The sequence below is a fragment of the Macaca mulatta genome, chromosome 18 (assembly GCF_049350105.2).
Source record: "Macaca mulatta isolate MMU2019108-1 chromosome 18, T2T-MMU8v2.0, whole genome shotgun sequence".
NCBI lineage: Eukaryota > Metazoa > Chordata > Mammalia > Primates > Cercopithecidae > Macaca > Macaca mulatta.
Genome location: NC_133423.1, coordinates 80,333,559 through 80,352,166, shown reverse-complemented (window position 1 = coordinate 80,352,166; position 18,608 = coordinate 80,333,559). Strand labels below are relative to the sequence as shown.

Here is an 18,608-nt window from a genome sequence, read left to right as displayed (position 1 = left end):
CTTCCTAGTCTGTACACCGTTTATTTCCTTTCCTTGTATTACTGCATTAGCTAGGACTTCCAGTATGACGGTGAAAAGCAGTGATAAGAGGGGACATCCTTGCCTTGTTCCTGACTATAGTGGGAAAGCTTCTGGTTTCTTACCATTAAGTTTGATGTTAGCTGTAAGTTTCTTGAAGATATTCTTTACCAAGTTGAGAAAGTTTCCCTCTAGTCCTAGCTTGCTGAGAGTTGTTTGTTGTTGTTGTTTTTATCATGAACGGGTGTTGGATTTTATTAAATGCTTTTTCTGCATCTATTGATATAATCATGTGATTTTTTTTTCTTTTTTAACTTGTTGATGTGATAGATTACATTGCTTGATTTTTTTTTTTTTTTTTTTTTTTTTTTTGAGACAGAGTCTCGCTCTGTCACCCAGGCTGGAGTGCAGTGGCACAATCTTGGCTCACTGCAACCTCTGCCTCCCGGGTTCATGCCATTCTCCTGCCTCAGCCTCCCGAGTAGCTGGGACTACAGGCGCCCGCCACCATGCCCAGCTAATTTTTTGTATTTTTAGTAGAGACGGGGTTTCACCGTGTTAGCCAGGATGGTCTCGATCTCCCAACCTCGTGATCTGCCCGCCTCGGTCTCCCAAAGTGCTGGCATTACAGGTGTGAGCCACCACACCCGGCCCACATTGCTTGATTTTTAAATGTTGAACCAGCATGGCATACTTGGGATATATCCCACTTGCTCATAGTGTAAATTTATTTTTATACATTGCTGTATTTGATTTGCTACTATTTTGTTGAGAATTTGCCTCTATGTTCATGAGAGGTGTTGGTCTGTAGTTTTCTTGTGATATCTTTGTCTGATTCGGGTATTAGGACGATGCTGACCTTACGTTGAGAATTTGCCTCTATGTTCATGAGAGGTGTTGGTCTGTAGTTTTCTTGTGATATCTTTGTCTGATTTGGGTGTTAGGACAATGCTGACCTTACGTTGAGAATTTGCCTCTATGTTCATGAGAGGTGTTGGTCTGTAGTTTTCTTGTGATATCTTTGTCTGATTTGGGTGTTAGGACAATGCTGACCTTACGTTGAGAATTTGCCTCTATGTTCATGAGAGGTGTTGGTCTGTAGTTTTCTTGTGATATCTTTGTCTGATTTGGGTATTAGGACGATGCTGACCTTACGTTGAGAATTTGCCGCTATGTTCATGAGAGGTGTTGGTCTGTAGTTTTCTTGTGATATCTTTGTCTGATTTGGGTATTAGGACGATGCTGACCTTACGTTGAGAATTTGCCTCTATGTTCATGAGAGGTGTTGGTCTGTAGTTTTCTTGTGATATCTTTGTCTGATTTGGGTATTAGGACAATGCTGGCCTTACAGAATGAGTTGGGAAGAATTCTTTCTGCTTCTGTCTTCTGAAAGACACTGTAGAGTCTTAGTATTTTTTCCTTAAATGTTTGGTAGAATTTACTAGTAAACCCGTTGGGCCTGGCACTTTCTATTTTACAAGGTTATTTGCAATTGATTCAATTTATTTAAAAAACAGAGGTTTGAAGTCTTGTGTGACTTTCTTCTTGTGTGAGTTTTGGCAGATTGTGTCCTTTGAGGAATTGGTGCATTTCGCCTAGGTTATCAAATCTGTGGGCAAAGAGTTTTCATAGTATTCTTTTATTGTCCTTTTTAATGTCCATGGGATCTATAGGGATGTTCTCGCTTTCATTTCTGCTATTAGTAATTTGTGTCCTCTCTTTTTCTTAACCTAGTTAGAAGATTATTGATTTTATTGAGTTGTTTCAAAAAATCAGCTTTTGGTTTGGCTGATTTTCTCTATTGAGTTCCTATTTTCAATTTCATTGATTTCTACTCTAATTTTTATTACTTCTTTTCTTCTGTTTACTTTGGATTGAGTTTGCTTTTTCTTTTTCTAGTTTTCTAAAGTTGAAGTTTAGATTATTTTTAGATCTTTTGTCTTTTCTAATAACATTCCAGTGTTATAAATTCCCCTTAAGCACTGCTTTAACTGCATCCCGCAAATTTTGATGTTTTCATTTTTTATTTAGTACAAAAGGTTTAAATTTTCTTGAGATTTCTTCTTTCATCCCTGTGTTTAGAAGTGTGTTGCTTAATCTTCACATATTTTGGGATTTTCCAATTATCTTTCTGTTATTGATTTTTTTATTTAATTCCATTGTAGTCTGAGAGCAGACATGGTAGAATTTCTATTCTTCTAAATTTGCTAAGGTGTGTTTTATGGTTCAGAATGTGATCTATCTTGGTGAATGTTTCACGTAGGCTTGAGAAAAAGCTTACATGCTTGAGTATTCTGCTGTCGTGGGATGAAACAGTCAATAGATATCCACTGTATTCAGCTGATTAATGGTGTTTTTTAGTTCAAACATGTCCCTATGGATTCTCTGCTTCCTGGGTTGAGGGGGGTTGAAGTCTTCAACTATAAGAGTGGATTTCTGCTGCAGTTCTGTTAGTTTTTGCCTCACATAATTTTGTTTTTGTTTTATTTTGAGACAGTCTCACTCTGTTACTCAGGTTGGACAGTACAGTGGCACAATCTCAGCTCACTGCAGCCTCTGCCTCTCAGGCTCAAGTAGTTCTCATGTCTCAGCCTCCCAAGTAGCTGGGATTATAGGCATGCACCACTATGCCCAGCTAATTTTTGTATGTTTTTTTTTTTTTTTTTTTTTTGTAGAGACAGGGTTTCGCCATGTTGACCAGGTTGGTCTTGAACTCCTGCCCTCAAGTGATCCACCTGCCTCAGCCTCCCAAAGTGCTGGGATTACAAGCACGAGCCACTGCACCTGGCCCTGCCTTACACAGTTTAATGCTCTGTTGTTAGGTACATACACATTAAAGATTGTTATTTCTTTTTGGAGAATTGACCCCTTTATCACTATGTAGTGTCCCTCTTTATCTCTGATAACTTTCCTTGCTGTGAAGTCTTCTCTGTCAGAAATTAATATAGCTGTTCTCACTTAACATTTGATTAGTGTTAGCATGGTATATCTTTCTCCATCCATTCACTTTTAATCTATATGTCTGTATATTTAAAGTGGGTTTCTTGTAGATAACATACAATAGGGTCTTGTTTTTTGATCCACTCATAATCTCTTTTAATTGCTGCATTTAGACCACTGATACTCAAAATGATTACTAATATAACTGGATTAATATCTATCATATTTGTTACTATCTTCTATTTGTTGCTCTTGTCTTTTGTTCCTATTTTTGTCTTCTACTCTTTTCCTGCCTTTTTGGTTTTAATTGAGCATTTTATTTGATTCCATTTTCTCTTCTTTTTTAAGCTTCTACTTTTTTTAGTGGTTGTCCTGGAGTTTGCAATATACATTTACAATAAATCAAGTTCACATTTGATAAGACTATATCACTTCATGGGTAGTGTGAGTACCTTATAATGACAAAATAATCCTAATTCCTCCCTCCTGTCCATGTATCATTGTTTTCATTCATTTCACTTATAATAAGCAAACATAAGCATATATTATATATGTATATATAATATACATACAGTAGTTGCCCCTTATCTGCAGTTTTTCCAGTTTCAATTACCTGTGGTTGACTATCATCTGAAAGCATGAAGATATTTTGAGACACAGGGAGAGAGAGACAGGGACCACATTCACATAACTTTTATTACCGTATTATTGTTATAAATTGTTCTTATTCTTAGTTATTGTTAATCTCTTATTATGCCTAATTTATAAATTAAACTGTATCATAGGAATGTATGTATAGGAAAAAGCATAGTATTTATAGGGTTTGGTACTATCTGTGGTTTCAGGAATTCATTGTGGGCCCTGGAATGTATCTCCCACAGATAAGGGGGGAACTACTGTATATAATGTATATACATAGGCACACATAATTAAATACAGTGTTGCTATTATTTTGATCAAGCTGTCATCTGTTAGATCAATTAAAAATAAAAACGTTGGCCAGGTGTGACGGCTCATGCCTGTAATCCCAGTACTTTGGGAGGCCAAGGAGGGCGGATCACAAGGTTAGGAGTTTGAGACCTGTCTGGCCAACACAGTGAAACCCTGTCTGTACAAAAAATACAAAAAATTAGCTGAGTGTGGTGGTGTGCGCCTGTAACCCCAGTTACTCAGGACGCTGAGGCAGGAGAATCGCGTGAACCCGGGAGGCGGAGGTTGCAGTGAGCCCAAATTGTGCCATTGCACTCCAGCCCAGGTGACAGCGTGAGACTCTGTCTCAAGAAAAAAAAAAAAAAAAAAGAATACAAATGTTTCACTTTATCTTCACTTATTCTTGGTGTGTTCATTGCTACTGGGGTAGGACTTCTTTTTAAACTGTCTTCTAAAAAGGCAGATAATATTTAGGAAATATACTACAAGCAACCTCAAAGTTCGTTTTAGGATAAGGAAGGCAAACTATGTATATAAGTGATTTATAGGCTGGGCACGGTGGCTCACACCTGTAATCCCAGCACTTTGGGAGGCCAAGGCGGGGCAGATCACGAGGTCAGGAGTTTGAGACCAGCTTGGCCAACATGGTGAAACCCTGTCTCTACTAAAAATACAAAAATTAGCCAGGCATGGTGGCATGCGCCTGTAGTCCTAGCTACTCGGGAGGCTGAGGCAGGGGAATGGTTTGAACCCGGGAGGTAGAGGTTGCAGTGAGCTGAGATTATGCCATTGCACTCCAGCCTGGGTGACAAGGCAAGACCCCATCTCAAAAAAAAAAGAAAAAAAAAAAAAGTGATTTCTAAAATCCTTTAAATTAATGCAGTTTCCTTGCTTTGGCTGAGACTTACATTTGAGGCCATATGCAAATACTAAAAAACAAAAATTCACTTCTAAATATTCATAATGTAACCCCAAACCTGCTTTTGTGGCAACTTAAGGGACTTTTATAAGCAATTTTAAAGTATAGGGTCAATCTGTCATTTCCAAAAGTGAGGGAAGTCAGATCAGTCTAATAGGCCCAACGGGTATCACACAAAAGGGAATTTCTTTTTTAAGTTTAATCTGGAGTAAAGGTACTGCTATTCAATATCTCAGGGAAACACCTCAGAGTTAAGTTATTATTATTCCATTTTGGCTACTTAGAGTAAAATCCCCTTAACTTAAAAAATGAACAATTACCTAACATAGCTTTTCTGGGGGGAAACGGTTATTGAAATTGTTCCTGAATATTATGCTATGGCTCATATTTTTTTTTTTTTTTTTTTTTTTTTTTTGAGACGGAGTCTCGCTCTGTCGCCCAGGCTGGAGTGCAGTGGCCGGATCTCAGCTCACTGCAAGCTCCGCCTCCTGGGTTTACGCCATTCTCCTGCCTCAGCCTCCCGAGTAGCTGGGACTACAGGCGCCCACCACCTCGCCCAGCTAGTTTTTTGTATTTTTAGTAGAGCCGGGGTTTCACCATATTAGCCAGGATGGTCTCGATCTCCTGACCTCGTGATCCGCCCGTCTCGGCCTCCCAAAGTGCTGGGATTACAGGCTTGAGCCACCGCGCCCGGCCCTATGGCTCATATTTTATACAACTCACAAGTTTTGACAGGCTCAGAGCAGGAAAGGATACTTAAATGAATGTCCCTGAAGAAAATTCACTCTAAGGAAGAAACTACTGTTACTAGTAGAAAACATCTGTGGCTGGACTTAATTTTGGAATTAGGTCCTGTGCTATTTGACCCAATGGATAAATTACATTCAGTTTTGGTTTTCTGAATCAATGCATCAGTTTTAAAAGTAAATTCTGAATAGGCGTAAATGACTCTAGTCTTTGGTGTCTTTAAGTACTTATCGGGTAACAATTGCAAACATCTAGACCAAACAAACATCTTTGGCAAAATAAAACCCTACAAAAAAGCACATAAAGCATTATCCTTTGGCATACAAATTCTAGTATATGTATTCAGTGAAATTCAACACTGACAATGGTTGAATTTGGGAGGGGACTGGAAAGTGATCATGATGTATCTAAAACTAGATAGAGGTTAAAGCTCCATGACATTGGTCTGGACAATGATTTTTTTTTTTTTTTTTTTGAGATGGTGTCTTGCTCTGTTGCCAGGTTAGAGTGCAGTGGCACGATCTCGGCTCACTGCAACTTTCACCTCCCGGGTTCAAGCAATTCTCCTGCCTCAGCCTCCCAAATAGCTGGGACTACAGGCGCATGCCACCACACTCGGCTAATTTTTGTATTTTTAGTAGAGACGGGGTTTCACCATGTTGGCCAGGATGGTCTCGATCTCTTGACCTCATGATCCGCCCACCTCAGCCTCCCAAAGTGCTAGGATTACAGATGTGAGCCACTGTGCCTGGCTGGACAATGATTTTTTTGGACATGAATCCAAAAGCACAGGGAACAAAAGCAAAAATAGACAAATGGAATTACATCAAAGTAAAAAGCTTCTGCACAGTCAAGGAAACAATCAATAGAATGAAGAGACAATCTACAGAATGGGAAAAAATATTTGCAAACCATACATTTGATAAGCAGTTAATATAAAAAATATGTAACGAACTCAGGGGGCTGGGCATGGTGGCTTATGCCTGTAATCCCAGTGCTTTGGGAGGCTGAGGTGGGAAGATCACTTGAGGCCAGGAGCTTGAGATGAGCCTGGGCAGCATAGTGAGATCCCATTGCTACAAAAATTAAAAAGTAAGCTGGGTATGGTGGTGCACACACTCCAGCCTGTGCAATGGAACAAGACCCTGTCTCAAAGCAAAAAAAGGAACTCAAACAACCTAACAGTGAGAAAGCAAATAATCCAATGTTAAAAAATGGGCAAAAGGCCCAGGCGTGGTGGCTCATGCCTGTAATCCCAGCACTCTGGGAGGGCGAGGTGGGAGTATCATGAGGTCAGGAGTTTGAGACCAGCCTGGCCAACATGATGAAACCCCATCTCTGCTAAAAATACAAAAATTAGCCAGGCATGGCGGCAGGCACCTGTAATCCTAACTACTCGGGAGGCTGAGGCATGAGAATTGCTTGAACCTGAGAGGCAGAGAGGGCAGTGAGCCAAGATCGCGCCATTACATCCAGCCTGGTTGACAGAGCAAGACTCCAACCCAAAAAAAAAAAAAAAAAAAAAAAAAAAGGGCGAAGGATCAGAAGAGACATTTCTCAAAAGAAGACGTACAAATTGCTAACAGACATATGCTGTATATGTAAAAATGCTCAAAATCTCTAATCACCAAGCGATACAATTTATTTTATTTAATTAATTAATTAATTAATTTATTTATTTATTGAGACACAGTCTCACTCTGTTGCCCAGGCTGGAGTGCAATGGCACAATCTTGGCTGACTGCAAACTCCGCCTCCTGGGTTCAAGTGATTCTTGTGCCTCAGCCTCCTGAGTAGCTGGGATTACAAGCGTGCGCCACCATGCTCAGCTAATTATTACTATTATTTTTTTTGAGACAGAGTCTTGCTCTTGTTGCCCAGGCTGGAGTGCAGTTGCATGATCTCAGCTCACTGCAACTTTCACCTCCGGGGCTCAAGCGATTCTCCTGCCTCAGCCTCCCGAGTAGCTGGGACTACAGGCATGTGCCACCATGCCCAGCTAATTTTTGTATTTTTAGTAGAGATGGAGTTATACCATGTTCACCAGGTTGGTCTCAAACTCCTCACCTCAGGTGATCTGCCCTCCTTGGCCTCCCAAAGTGCTGGGATTACAGGCGTGAGCCATCGTGCCCGGCCAATTTTTGTATTAATAGAGATGGAGTTTCACTGCGTTGGCCAGCCTGATCTTGAACTCCTGACTTCAAATGATCCACCTGCCTCAGCCTCCCAAAGTGCTGGAATTACAGACGTGAGGCACTGCACCCAGCCCAAAGCAATACAAATTAAAACCACAATAATGGCCAGGTGCGATGGCCCACGCCTGTAACCCCAGCACTTTGGGAGGCCAAGGCGGGTCAGGAGTTCAAGACCAACCTGGCCAAGATGGTGAAACCCTATCTCTACTAAAAATACAAAAAAATTAGCCAGGCATGGTGGCAGGCACCTGTAATCTCAGCTAGGTGGGAGGCTGAGGCAGAGAATTGCTTGAATAAGGGAAGTGGAGGTTGCAGTGAGCCGAAATCATGCCACTGCACTCCAGCCTGGGCAACAGAGTAAGGATCCATCTCAAAAACAAAACAAAACAAAAAGACACCACAATAAGATATTACCTCATACCTTTTAGAAGGGCCACTATAAAAAAGATGAAAGGCAACAAGTGTTGGAGAGGGCATGGAGAAAAGGGAATCCTTGCACACTGTTGGTGGGAATGTAAATGAGTACAACCATTATGGATAACAGTATGGAAGTTCCTAAAAAAATTAAAAATAGAACTAGCTCAGTATGTCAAAGAGATATTTGCATTCCCATGTGCCCTGCAGCATTCTTCACAATAGTCAAGATAGAGATCAATCTAATTGTCCAAAAATGGATAAGGAAAATGTGGTATATATGCACAATGTGGTATATTTTATATATACAATATAAAATACAATTCCGCTTTATATACAATGGAATACTATTCTGCCTTAAAAAAAGAAGGAAATCCTGTCAGTGGTCCCCAGCCTTTCTGGCAATAGGACTGGTTTCAGGATGAAACTGCTCCACCTTGGATCATCAGGCATTAGATTCTCATAAGGAGCATGCAACCGAGACCCCTTGCATGTGCAGTTCACAATAGGGTTCAAGCTCCTGTGAGAATCCAATGCTGCCGCGGACCTGACAGGAGACAGAGCTCAGGCGGTGATGCTCGCTTGCCTGGTGTTCACCTCCTGCTGTGTGGCCCGGTTCCTAAGAGGTGGTGGACTGCTACTGGTCCATGGCTCAGGGGTTGGGGGCCCCGATTTACAACAACATGGATGAACCTGGAGGACATCATTAAGTAAAATAAGCCAGACACAGAAAGGCAAATACCGCATGATTTCACTTATATGTGGAATCTAAAAAAGTTGAACTCGTAAGAAGCAGCAAGCAGAATGGCTACCAGGAGCTGAGGAAAAGGGGAGGTGTCCATCAAAGAATGCAAAATTTCAGTTAGATAGAAAGAATAAATTCAACAGATCTATTGTATAATATGGTGACTATAGCTAGTAACAATGTATTGTATTCTTGAAAATTGCTGACTGGGCACAGTGGCTCACACCTGTAATCCCAGCACTTTTGGGAAGCCAAGGTGGGAGGACTGCTTGAGCCCAGGAGTTCAAGACCAGTCTGGATAACACATTGACACCCCCTCTCTACAAAAAATTTTAAAATTAGCCAGGCGAGGTAGCATAGTCCCAGCTACTCGGGAGGCTGAGGTGGGAGGAACACTTGAGCTCAGGAGGTTGAGGCTACAGTGAGCTGTGACAGCATCACTGCACTTCACCCTGGGTGACAGAGACCCTATCTCAAGAAAAAATAAAAAAGAAAATTGCTAAGAGAGTAGATTTTAAGTGTTCTCACCATACACAGAAAAGGTGAGGTAATGCATGCTCATTAGCTCTATGCAGCCATTCCACAATGTATACATATTTCAAAACAACCTGTTGCACTGGGTAAATATATACAATTTTTATTTGTCAATTCAAATTAATAATAGTAAATGTTGTATCTAAATAATTTGCATAGCTTTTCTTAAAACAAAAAACAGAAAATTTGAACTCCTAGCACCTATTTATTCCTTAATATTAGAAAAGTAACATGTGTTAAGAGTGAAGCAAGACAGAAATCCATTCTGGGCAGGAACCGACGGATCTACCTGGATCTGACCTGAGATATGAGAGAGTCATAACGAAAAGCCTGGATGTTCCAAAAGGAAGATGCCAAGACCCATCAAGGAACTGTGGCGCTGAGTTCAAAGTCAGAGTTCAAAGCATTTGCCTAACAAAGAGCAGGATTAAAGAAAAAACATGTGATCCATTAGGTGGTACAGCCTGTCCCAGGGTTGCGTTCCCAGTGCAGAGCTGTCTGATCCTGTTTTCCTGGGTTTTGCAGGCACTGTGCCTATTGCCTGACACCACCCACCTTTTCTGGTTCTTTCCCTGTACCCCTTTCTTCCATTCACCAGAGCGACATCTAGGATCTATGAGCTGGTGTGGCAAAATGAGCCAAGTTGTGGTTGCTAAGCAAGTTTTCAGCAGGCTTCCCAGCCTCGGTCTTGGAGCTTATGATGCTTCCAATTTATTAAGTACAATAAATGATCTTGGTACGACAAAGAATCTGCTATTTCTAGATCAACATTATACAAACAGTGCACCACTGAATTATAGTGTTCCATGACATGCTAAACAGGTGGTTCAAGATGAAAACGTTCATGCTTGCCATGTTTTAATTCATTGGCACAAGTTATTAATTTTTTCTTTTAATTGTTTTGAAACAGGGTCTTGATCTGTTGCCCAGGCCGGAGTGCAGGGGTACAATTATAGCTCACTACAGCCTCAAACTCCTGGGCTCAAGTGATCCTCCTGTCTCAGCCCTCCAAGTAGCTAGGACTACAAGCATGCATTACTATGCCCAGTGAATTTTTTGTTTTTTATTTCGTAGAGACAGAGTCTCCCTATGTTGCCCAGGCTGATCTTGAACTCCTGGGCTCATGCAATCCTCCCACCTAGGCCTCCCAAAGTGCTGGGATTACAGGTGTAAGCCTCTGCGCCCAGCCTAGTTTTTTTCTTCTTCTTTCTTTTTATCTTTTTCTCTTTTTTTTTTTGAGATAAAGTCTCACTCTGCCACCTAGGCTGGAGTGCAGTGGCTCAGACATGGCTCAGTACAGCCTCAATCTCCTGGCCTCAAGCGATTCTCCTGCCACAGCCCCTGCTCCTGCTCAAGTAGCTGGGACTACAGGCACATGCCACACATGCCCAGCTAAATTTTATATTTTTTGTAGACAGGGGTTTTGCCATATTGCCCAGGTTGGTCTCAAACTCAAGTGATCCATCTGCCTTGGCCTCCCAGAGTGCTGGGGTTATAGGTATGAGTCACTGCACCCAGGCAATTTTTTTTTTTTTTTTTATAATTTAACCATAGAATTCAACATTTATTTATTTATTTAAAAAAAATTTTTAGAGATAGGGTCTTACTCTGTTGCCCAGGCTGGAGTGCTGTGGTGCAATGAGAGCTCACTGCAGCCTTGACCTCCTGGGCTTAAGTAATCCTCCTGCCTTAACCTCCCAAGTAGCTGGGACCATATGTGCATGCCACCACACCTAACTAATTAAATTTTATTTTGTGTAAAGATGGGGTCTCTTTATGTTGCCTAGGCTGGTCTCGAACTCCTGGGCTCAAGTGATCCTCCTGCTGTGGCCTCCCAAAGCGCTGGAATTACAGGCATAAGCCATCATGATCAGGCAGAATCCAACTTTTAATGCACATTAAACATGAATCGAAGTTATAATGTCTTAATGGCATTAAAGAGTCTATTATTAAATCATTCATCATTTCATGCTTTTCTAAAATGTATTTTAAGCTACTATGTAGTAATGTGGGATTCCATTTACATTATACAGAAAAATTCCAGCGAATAACTGCAGAAGTAATGATAAAAATAGAAAATCATTGTTCTATAACTTTTTTTTCTTTTCTTTTCTTTCCTTTTTTTTTTTTTTTTTTTTTTTTTTTGAGACAGAGTCTCTCTCTGTTGCCCAGACTGGAGTGCAGTGGTATGATCTCAGCTCACTGCAACTTCTGCCTCCTGGGTTCAAGCAATTCTCCTGCATCAGCCTCCCTAGTAGCTGGGATTACAGATGCCCACCACCACACCTGGCTAAGTTTTGCAGTTTTAGTAGCGACAGGGTTTCGTCATGTTGGCTAGGCCGGTCTCGAACTCCTGACTTAAGGTGATCTCCCCAACTTGGCCTCCCAAAGTGCTGGGATTACAGGCATGACCCACCATGGCTGGCGGTTTTACAACTTCTAATGAAGTAGCTGACTTAGGCAATGGTCATCAACGAAGGGTGAAATCACCAGGTGAAAGGCTGATGAGGCCCTTTATCACCAAGGGATCAGACTTTCACCATCAAAACTCATGGGATCAATTTTAGCATTACTAAAAGCAGGACGTCTGGATATTGTTTGACTTTGTGTACACTATACCACTGTTCCCTCCTCCCCAAAACTGAGCCTCAATCTAATCAAGCCTTTATATCTAACTTCCAGCCTACAGGAAATAGAGAAGACCAACTAACATGTTAAATAACCAAAAGAAGCAATCAGCCAAATCCAGAATGTGGTTTATTTTGAAGAAACCAATCATGACTAGTTTCTTCAAAAAGCCAGTAGAATATTAAAGGATGGGAGAAACGGGGAGGAGAAACTGTTTTAGAATAAAAAAAACTTAAGAAATCTAACAACCAAATACAGCGAGTAATCCTTTTTGGATCTTGATTTGAAAAAAACAACTGTCAAAAACATTTAGTCTTCAGTGAAATCTAAGTATGATCTGAGTGGTATTAGACAATATTAAAGAAGTACTGTTAAATGACTAGGTGCGGTGGCTCACGCATGTAATCCCAGCACTTTGGGAGGCTGAAGAGGGCAGATCACTTGAGGTCAGGAGTTCTAGACCAGCCTGGCCAACATGGTGAAATCTCGTCTGTACAAAACATACAAAAAATTATCTGGGTATGGTGGCGTTTGTTTGTAGTCCCAGCTCCCTGGGAGGCTAAGGCAGGAGAATCACTTGAACCCAGGAGGCGGAGGTTGCAGTGAGCCGAGAACGCGCCAGTGCACTCCAGCCGGGGCGAAAGAGCAAAACTCTGCCTCAAAAATAAAGATAAAAATAAAATAAAGATGTGCTGTTAATTACATTACAGTAATGACATAGTGTTATGTAAGAATACTCTTTTTTTGAGATGTATAACTAAAGTACATCGGGGTAATAGTGAAACGATTTACTTTATAATACCCAAGCAAAACAAAAAGGTTGTGGGGAAAAACAGACACATACCAACAGATGAATGGATGAAACAAGTCTGGCAATGTATTAACGACTGTTGAAGCAGGTAGGACGTACAGCAGATCACTGTACTCTCTATTTTTGTGTACATTTGGAAAAGTAAAAATAGTAAAACAAGAAAAAAGGGCTTGTGGGTGGAGATCTGGGATCCAAAACCCACAGGATTTGAGGAATATGTTGGAGAGCAACGATGAAAATGAACTATGGTAGTTATTCTTACCTTAAGAAACAATCAGAAAAGGGAAGCCCTTATACAAGGGAGCCACAGGAGAAAGCTTCCTAGAGAAAGTGTGTGCTGAAGTCCACAGAATGAGAGAGGAAAGGAAGGCTGCATTCTAATTTGGGTTCTCTTAGAGGTCTGTGCCCCACCCATGAAAAGTATGGGGACTATTTCAACTTAGGAAGGAGGAGCAGCCGCAGGTTTGCAAAGGACATTAAGAGAGCCTAATTTGGAAGAGAGCTGCCTATAAGGAGGAGGACTGCTATATAAATAGAACTGGAATATCTCAATTTTATCCTAGAAAGTGGCAAGATTAACTTAATTTAAAATGAAAGATAAAGTTACATTATGAGCTTAATCAAAGTTTAAAACTGGACATCCAACCCTTAAAGGTAAGTAAGCTTTTTTTTTTTTTTTTCAATGAGAACTAGCCTGGAAGCATATCAGTTGCTTCTAAAATTGTAGAGATATAAGCACGTATAATTATTCTTTCTCAGTGGAAAAAAATGCAGAACTCTCTTCCTAAAAGAAAACACTGAACAGCACTGTCATCATGGTGTGATGGTTAAGACACACACACATATAACACACATACACTCACATTCATACACTCGCACAAACACTCTCACACATATACGTGCACATTATTTTAGGCAATGCTATCAATAAAAGTTCATTTGTGTATTTTGGCATCCATGTTTAAGTTAAATTCTTACGTGTGAGGCTGGGCACACTGGCTCATGCCTGTGATCCCAGCACTTTAGGAGGCTGAGGCGGGTGGATCACTTGAGCCCAGGAGTTTGAGACCAGCCTGGGCAACATGGCGAAACCCTGGCACCACCAAAACTACAAAAATCAGCTGGGTGTTGTGGTTCATTCCTGCAGTCCCACCTACTTGGGAGGCTGAGGCAGGAGAACTGCTTGAGCCCAGAAGGTTGAGCCTGCAGTGAGCCATGATCACGCCACTGCACTCCAGCCTAGGCAACATAGCAAGACCCTGTCTCAAAAAAAAGTCTTTTGTGTGTATATCAGAGATTAAGATGGCTATTTTCTCTTTTTTACTTTCATTGTACATATTAAATTAATAAACAGTTAATGCCCTAAAATAATTCAAAGCCAGCTGTTAGAGATACCAAGAGGAATATAAGAGGACAGAGGAAAAGATACTTGTGCCCCCATTCTCTCAGAATTCACTACAAAACACTAAAGAAAAACAAGAAATGGAAACACTAACTCTATGTGTGGAGAAGCTAAGAGCTAAAGGTACCTGACTGAGCAGAGTCTCCACACAGGCCACGTGCCCCACGGAACCCTGAGGAGACTCAGGAGCTGGAGGTGCCAGTGTGGCAGAGGCAAGCCTATTCTGGGGGGTAGCTACACCTTCAGGCCCCTGTCTCTTCTTCCACAACTGGAGGAAAGGAGAGAGTTATTCTTTAGAGAAATTAAGCCAAAGAGGCCCTGGACTGGGAATGCCAAAAATGGCAAAGGATAGAGATGAGTATGGGAAGAAAACAAGGAAAGTAAATAAAAGTATGCTCACTGTTCACTGTGACCTCACCCCTCAGGTTCCCAGAACATTTGCAGCCTGGCAGACTGCCCCTTACCCCAGCCTCAACCCCAGCAGGAAACCGGGAAATCTTTCTCTAGAAAAAATGTGCAACCCTAAGGGGAAAGGTCTATAGACATGAAATAAGAGGGCTCGTCAGTGAAAAAGGCAGTTTATCCTCCAACCACCTTTTAGTGAGGCAAACTAGATTCCATGCCCTGCCCATGGATTAGGTACTCCCAGTCCGCTTTGGAGTACCTAAATTGTACAAAGGAATAGACAGCCAAGGGTCACCAGACACCTGAGAAAATGGAAACCATGCAAGGAGTAGAAGGAAAAAACTCAACAGCAACCACAAAACTGTGTAATTAAGAATTCCAGAAAGATAAGAAAAATATATTACATAAAGAACAAGAACAGTATGTTCCTTCAAAAAGGACAATCAGAGAAGGGCTCTTGGAAATTAAAAAAGGAAGTAAAAATTTAAAAAATTAATACAAGGGTGAAAAGGTTAGGAAATCTCTCAAGAAGTACACCCAAAATACAGGAAGACAGATAATGGGATAACTCATTTAATTAATTAGTGCTGACTTTATTATGCATCCCATGAATATATATCACTAATTCATTAGAGTGATTCTTAAAGTAAATACTGATTTCACTAGAAGGAGTGATAAAATCACATTAGGAAGATAAAGAGATAACAGAACTAAATGCATGTCTACCATAAGAGGAAGTCAACTGATAGTTTCTAACATCAAAGAATCAAGAGAGTAGTATAGGGTTATTATTCAGAATTCTGGAAGAAGTGCAATGCTGAAAAGTTGTAAGTGGTAGTCTCTGGGCATAGGATCAAAGGCTTGGAAAGAAGTGAGATGGGATTGTTTTAGTACTATGTGCCTTAAAAACTATATGCATATAGCCTATTTTGATAAAGGATAATGTAAAAAACATCAGTATGACTATATTCCTGTTCTGAAGGAGTTTATACTCAGTTGAAAAAAACATGCAAAACAACGATTATAGGAGCATGCAATAAATGATCTCTCAGAAGCACAGAGGATCGTCTATCTCAGTCAAATAAGGAAGGTTTCCAAGGAATGGGGATACTTGACCTGGGGTTTTAAAGGTTGAAAATGAGTTAACTGGTCAGAGAAGGGCTGACAGGTGTTTCTTCTGACACACGTAAGTTTTCTTTCTAACACACAAATGATAGCATTCTATAAACATAATTTTGAACCTGGCTTTTTTTACTTAACACATCTTGGGAATGTTTCTTCTTATAAAACCTACTTCTTATTAAAAACAAAATAGGCCGGGCGCGGTGGCTCAAGCCTGTAATCCCAGCACTTTGGGAGGCCGAGGCGGGTGGATCACGAGGTCAGGAGATCGAGACCATCCTGGCTAACATGGTGAAACCCCGTCTCTACTAAAAATACAAAAAAACTAGCCGGGCGTGGTGGCGGGCGCCTGTAGTCCCAGCTACTCGGAGGCTGAGGCGGGAGAATGGCGTGAACCCGGGAGGTAGAGCTTGCAGTGAGCCGAGATCGTGCCACTGCACTCCAGCCTGGGCGACAGAGTGAGACTCCGTCTCAAAAAAAATAAATAAATAAAATAAAAAATAAAATAAAATAAAATAAAATGCTGCTGCTTATAAAAAATTCAACAGTATAAAAACTTTCAAAATAAAAAGTTAAAAATTCTGCCTTGGCCCCCCACTCCTACTTCCCAAGGATAAGCATTTTTAAATACATGTATAGGTAAATACTACTGAATACAACTGAATGTAAAAATACAATGTTCTGTATGTTTACTGTATCTCCCACACATACTTGTTTATACATATAAACTACATTTATATTCCTCAAAGTCTCTTAAAAACAAGGATTCTGTGATAAGAAATATTAAGAAGTTTCCCTTGTATCAACTTACCGACACAGTCACAGCACTCGTCCCAAAGGGCCCCGAGACACAGCATGCACTCCTTACAGCAGGAGCAATTGCCTTCGCCCGGCCGGCACTGGCAGAGCTCCTAGAAACAAGGCAGATGTTAAACTTCAAATTCCAAATAACGATATAGAAAACTGTTACTTTTTAAGCAAAAAACCCTGCCATATTTGCATTTACAGTAATGTATTCTTGACATAATTTTTTATTCAACATTATTAACTATTCATCAGAACATAAATATCTACAATGTCACATAGATTTTTTTTTGGACACATTCAGTGAACATACTTTGAATGCTTTAACCATATTTTGAAATAAGGAAAATATTTTATTTTATAACCCATTACTTGACTACCCACACCACCTCAACGAATAATTCAGTACAAGAACCAAAACTGCTTCTCAGCTATTATACTCATTGCCCAAATTTAAACAAATAGCCAACTTGTAGGGTTTCTCAATATGTAAAATGTGAGTAAAAGAAATTCGGAAATTCTATTTTTACTGTTCCATGATACAGAAAACAGTGTGCTTGGTATGGTAGATTATTTACAAAGAAGGTGGCAATTATTTCCCTCTCTAGGTCTCCCCTCTTTGCAATGCAGCTTCACAGTTCCTCTGATCAAGGGACAGGGTCAATTTCTAGACCTCTTGAATTTAGGTGATCCTGAGATTCACTCTGGTCAACAGGGTTTGGTGGATATGACATTATGTCACTTCTGAGTTCAGGCCTCAAGAAGCCTTGAGTGCATCCACTGCTTCTCTTAGGACTTTGCCCAGCTGCCATGTGAAGCCAGGATATGGCCATGTGGACAAGTCAGTCCACCTGGGGCCATCCTAGATCAGCCAGCTTCCAATAAACCAGCAGCTGCCAACAGACACGGGAATAAGGCTAGAAAACCACCCAGCCGATCCAGGCTCAAACTGTCAACCCACAGAAACAAGAGCTAAATAAATGGCTATTGTTTTAACCCACTAAACGTTAGGGTGGTTTGTCACTCCACAAGAGCTAAGATAGCTTGCTCTGTACATGAAGTTCTAAAGTAATTCCTTTAGCACTTGCCCCTGCCCTCCCCTTGCCATCAGATTGCCACTCCTGAATAGACCCAACTGAAATGGAAATTCTGCAGCCACCACTGATTACTTGCTTTCCCTGGTTTAAGATACCACATATATTTATAAGAAAAACATTAATATTTTATTATTTTGGTGGAAATAACTTATGACAAAACTGATTTTACTCTCAGGCTTAGAAGGAATTTCACAGGTCAACAAAACCATCTTTCTATGTAACAGCTGAATCGCTTCTATAATGTTCCATCAACATATGGCCATTGCAGCCCACAGCTGACAAGGAATTTAATAACCCAAAATAGCCGGTCCCAATCTTATAAAGTTTTAAGTGTTTTGTTTTGTTGAACTGAAGCCCGATTCCCAGAAGCCAGGTCCTTAAGACCTCCCTCCTCCAAATATAATTTCTCTTCAACAAAGCCATTCTAATTTTTCATGGCACCTGCCCTGGACAGTTTGGAATGTCTGCCCTGCTTGGCTGCCGCCTGCCTTTGATTGCCAACCTGCCTGTCTGCAGCTCTGTTTTGAACTATATGACCTTTTTTCTCCCTGGCTACAAATAATTGGAACAGAGGTAAAAAACAGACTGTAGCTGGTCAATCAGATTGTCTTCTAAGATTTTGGAAGTAAGACACAGATAACTGTCAATCTCTGTTAGGAACTTGAACTAGGGGATGATACAAAGCTGAGGCTGGGGAGGCCATTTCAAAATAAGAGGTAAAAAATTATCCTGTGGCCCCCCCATTCCTATTTTCCAAAGATAAGCACTATGACATTCATGGTCACAAGGAGAAAAGAAGGGAGGGAAGAAGCCATTCTGATTCCTAATAATGCTCCAGTTCTTGGTTCTAGTGCCAACTGCACTTCCTGTTCTTAGAGATACTGTTATTAGTTGGAA

At 40.7% G+C, this 18,608-nt stretch overlaps 1 protein-coding gene and 1 long non-coding RNA gene across 12 annotated transcripts in view; both read right to left on the bottom strand.

Moving 5' to 3' along the window:
• TWSG1 (twisted gastrulation BMP signaling modulator 1) overlaps positions 1-18,608 on the bottom strand; it is a 115,516-nt gene that overhangs the window by 73,493 nt on the left and 23,415 nt on the right. For all 11 annotated transcript variants that reach the window (XR_013408078.1, XR_013408080.1, XR_013408081.1 and 8 more), the window contains 1 exon segment: positions 16,622-16,721. Coding sequence is in view for 1 of the 11 variants with exons in the window: in NM_001257525.1 (NP_001244454.1) it covers positions 16,622-16,721 (100 nt within the window). In the remaining 10 variants the exon portion in view is untranslated.
• On the bottom strand, positions 4,223-14,155 carry LOC144336505 (uncharacterized). Its single transcript, XR_013408361.1, has 2 exons — positions 12,468-14,155; positions 4,223-4,457 (listed from the first exon to the last, which is right to left on the bottom strand). It is a non-coding gene; the product is annotated as an uncharacterized LOC144336505 (long non-coding RNA).